Below are 4,420 nucleotides of genomic sequence, written 5' to 3' on the forward strand. Positions count from 1 at the left end.
GTGGGGGTGGGTGTGGGGGGAGAATCATTACCAAAAAGCAAAGAAACAGGGGCACCCCAGGGGGAGAATATACAAAGAGAATAAAAAAAAATACAACAACACACCCACATTAGAAGGAGTGGGGGATATTCCAAGAGGCTACACAATATGCATGTTTCTGGCAGACTCAATACATCTAAAGTGGACCGCCGACAATTTACTTCTGATGTCAAAGGAGATGGAGTCCAAATTCTACTGAAAAGATCTAGAGTTGAGAGTCTATCTTCTGGGGTTAAGCGGTAACCAAATATGGTGAATAGCGGCACCAAAAGCAAGCTTGCCCACACGGTAAAAAAACAAAGGACCCTCCAAAATTCATATCCACCCAAATCCACTCACATGGAAAAGGAAAAACACATTGTCTATCAGGCCAGCAATGAGCAAGGAGCCACACCAAATCCTAGAGGAGAAATGGGCAATTGAAGAAGAGAAGATCCACATTTTTAAAGGCATTCTAGCAGAGCATGCAAGAGAGAGGGACAGTAATGTGCCTTCAAAGGAGGAAAGACTGTGCTGGGAGACAGTTGGTAAAGGCTCTCCAAATTGTGAAGTTATGATGGGGGATGGGGGGAAGAAAACCAAAACAACCGAGCCTCTAGATCTGAGAAGATTCCAAGCAGACTTCATAATTGCTTAAGATTCCGCACTATACATTATAGCCGGTTGTATGGCTGTCCTATTAAGTTTTAAACGAATACGTCGATCAACTTTTACAAAATAATAAAATTCATAAACTATTTATGGGAATCTCACCAATGTTAATAAGTACCTAGGAGGGATAATGAAAAGCAAGATCTCTCGTGTTAATATAACCCAGAAAAAGACACAGCTATGGTTCTGGAAGAGTTGACTAGGAAGCAGCTCACTAAGCTAACCAAACAAAATAAAAAGTGACAATCACTAGACACTACAATGATTATCAAGAATGCAGTTCATAAAATCTAACTTAATTAACTAGGACTATAAAATCATGAACTATTTATGGTAATCTCTCCAACGTTAGTAGTACCCAAGAGGCAGACAGAAAAGAAAGATTACTCCGGAATTATATTATTCAGGAAAGACAGAGCAACACAAGATAATATTTCACCTTCAATCAAGTTAAACTAGAAGCTAAGCTTGGTTTAAGCTTCTTAAGGGTTTTTTTTTTTTTTTCCTAAGAGGATTCACCTACTAAATACACAAATAACATAAAGAACCAGCATAACTTAACGTCTTGCCACAAAAACCTTATCAATGGCATTCTGATGTCTCCTCCAAAGTGTGTCCAGAATTGCCTCATCACCAACTTCACTGAAAAAGAAGAGAAAATATGAAATGCTGTACGGAGAAGTGGTATCAAGTGAAATTTATTCAAAAGATAAAAAGGAGAAAGATGCTGCATTAAACAGGGTTATCTAATTAAGTTCCAATTATATGGTGAGTACTTTTTTTTTTAATCAGCAAAGCATATTAAGAATAAGAGGAAGACAAGACTAATACAGGAAAAAAGAATATGACCCAAGAGCACACCATCCTGAGGTGGCACCACCCAGTCACCCACAACACAAATGCAAGTGATACCCATCTATGCTTACACCAAACGACACTGCTACATCATCCCTTCACCGCAGACCCAAACATTACATAGACCAACTAACAGAGGCAAGTTAGGTCTCTCCAAAAATGGATCATATCCCATTACATACCTAATTTATGACGAATAATAATACGGGAGTAAAAAGTCCTAGTATTTTTCTTTTATCAAAAAAATAATAATACTGGAGTAAAAAGTCCTAGTATTGTTCTGCAAGCTTCTTACGGTATATATGTTAGCTAAAACCTAGATCACAACCTCTATATGCAAGAATCCATATCTCAATTCAATCACCTTGTAAAAAAAATGTCACTTGGTTCCTTTGGCCATCTTCACACTTGATTTGAGCAGTAATGCTACGTAAGAAAAGGGCATACCTAGTGCATGAGGCTCCCTCCACTTCAAGGAGAGGCTGTTTCCCAACTTGAACCTATGATCACTAGGTCGCAATGGAGCAACCTTACCACTACGCTGAGGTCTGCCCTCAGTAAGGCTACACTCCTCCCTCAAATGCCTAAACCAAAGCCATCATTTTTCTCTCTAAATTTAACCATCTAAACAATTGATGAAGTGATCATTTTTGTGCCCCTAATTCTCACAGAAGGTTCCTTGGGAATTTCACAATTTCTTAATTACTCTGACAAGCGAACATTGAGAAGATCACAAGGAAGTTTATCGATGTGAACTTTATTATTTAGTGGTGAGCTTCTTGCTACGCACGCACTTGGGCCAAGAATGTAGCTCTTCTACTATAAGGACACCATTTTGGAAAATAGCTTCACCACAAGATCCCTATTCAAAGAATCTACAATTACCACCAGATCAGATGCCAATATGGTCAAAAGGCCCAAGCATTGATTTCTCCCAAAACCAAGATATAGACCCCCTCCAGCTCGGTGCAGCTAACCTGCATTTTAACATAACTTCAAACCCAAAAATTCTCCCAAAGGACTTCACTGATTATTCTGTATTTTTACTATTATTGTCGTTGCAGTTGTTGTTCGTGGTACATATAAGAATCATATATAGCTACAAATAAAACATTATATCATCGATCGCAATAAATTTTTTTTTTTTGGAAAATAAATAAATTTATATTATATATTCTTCCTTTTTCTTTTCTTATTTTGGCTCATATAAGTTGCCTGAGAAACATAAAACACAGCAGAATGCCTAGTGACAGTCGTTGTGCAGAATGACATTTTCCTCATCACCAGGCATATAGTAATCAATCAGCTGGGAGGTTAAGTTACATAACAGCAACACAATATGAGGATATTGTCAAAGTCTGCATGCTCCACTGTCAATAGACCATTAGGTTGCATGAACCACAAAAGCAACACCAGATGAGACGACCATCAGTATGACTAAGTACAAACAATCAGATAGAAATACCTGAAGCAGATCTTTGTACGGGGAGCAGAGAACCTCTCTGCCTGTGACACGGAACCAGATTCTCCATGTTGAACAGCAGGGGTTCTTCTAAGAAGGTCAGCAACACCTTTAACAATGTTCATACTTCCCCCCAAGAATTATCCGACATCAAGACATCTGAAGCAAAGGATATAGACGAAAAATTCTTTTACAAAACACCACTTGTACTGAGCTCCACGATTTGTTTACAGAGTCGAGAACCACTGACATCGCAGCCAGGTTCCTGCAAATGCTCAGTGCAACATAAACAAACACAGACAAGAAAAGCAAAGCGTGTTTCAGTGAGGAATGATGAGAAACAATAGCTAAAGAAGACAATAATCTATTATATTCCAATTTAACTGCATAGATCAACCAATTGATTTCTTCGTTTTTTTGACCTAATAATAATTGGTGATATTTTCTACAAACGGGAAAACAAAAATTATACAGATAAAGCTTCATATATACTGATCAGAAATGCAAGAACCAAAATGTAAAACCTCAAAATAGATAATAATTTGGAACATTCTAACTCGGAGAAAAGGAAAAAAATCAAAACAACAACGCAGTTTTTGGTAGCTGACTAACGATAGAACAGTTATAGATGATTGAATATGAAATGAGGCCTACCTGATCAGATCAAATAATTCGGATTCTCCAGGAGTTCGTATCGTCTGAAAAGAGATCTGATGCTTCAGGTTCTCTGGAACTTTAATGGGGTCTATCTTCTTAAAAATGAGCGATAGCGAGAGAGAAGAAGAAGAAGAAGAATAAGAAGCCACAGATTGATGCGAAAGTTAATCGATGAAACAAAAAAAAACTATTGAATCGGAAAAATTACAGGAGCAAAAATTGTTGTAATGGCAAATCGCGACTCGTGAGAACGGCTCTGACCTTTGCTTTTCTGAAAATTATAGACATATTCCGATAAACAGTAGAGAAGAGCAGCCAATCACTAAACATTAAGAATAATAATAAAAAATAAGATAACGGTCATATTAGTTAAATTTAAAATGAAACAGAAAAACATTATTATATTAATAAACTACCTAAATAACAAGTTAAGTCCACTTTTGATGTAACCCTTCTTGCATTAACCTTTTCACCAAACAATCCTCGCTATCTCATTCTCGTACATGTCAAATATACACCCCTTCAATATCTCTTAGCAAACCTCAAAATATCTTCTATATAAAGCTTTATTTCACGGTATCGGCACCGGTTTAGTAACCCGTGATATCGATTTTTTTTTTTAGCTTTATGGATTCAGTGTGAAATTAAAACATTGTCCCCCCACCCCAAATATACCATATCGATAACTATAGTTGAGATATCCTGCGACTAGATTTCAATGAATTAGATGAATTTATCCTAAATTTTGAATACACC

The 4,420-nt window shown here is 37.0% G+C and overlaps 1 protein-coding gene across 5 annotated transcripts in view; it reads right to left on the reverse strand.

Moving 5' to 3' along the window:
• LOC122073993 (BEACH domain-containing protein B-like) overlaps positions 1 to 3,951 on the reverse strand; it is an 83,789-nt gene extending 79,838 nt beyond the window's left edge. For 2 of the 5 annotated variants that reach the window (XM_042638752.1, XM_042638753.1), the window contains exons 1-3: positions 3,662 to 3,948; positions 3,011 to 3,272; positions 1,269 to 1,332 (exon numbers count right to left, since the gene is read on the reverse strand). In XM_042638752.1, coding sequence (XP_042494686.1) covers positions 1,269 to 1,332; positions 3,011 to 3,132 — 186 coding nt within the window. In that variant the 5' untranslated portion in view covers positions 3,133 to 3,272; positions 3,662 to 3,948. Of the gene's footprint in view, positions 1 to 1,268; positions 1,333 to 3,010; positions 3,273 to 3,661 lie in introns of those variants that run through there. The other 3 variants (XM_042638754.1, XM_042638757.1, XM_042638755.1) reach the window with 3 other exon arrangements.
• Between the last annotated feature and the right edge of the window lie 469 nt (positions 3,952 to 4,420).

The sequence above is a fragment of the Macadamia integrifolia genome, chromosome 3 (assembly GCF_013358625.1).
Source record: "Macadamia integrifolia cultivar HAES 741 chromosome 3, SCU_Mint_v3, whole genome shotgun sequence".
In the NCBI taxonomy this organism is placed as follows: Eukaryota; Viridiplantae; Streptophyta; class Magnoliopsida; order Proteales; family Proteaceae; genus Macadamia; species Macadamia integrifolia.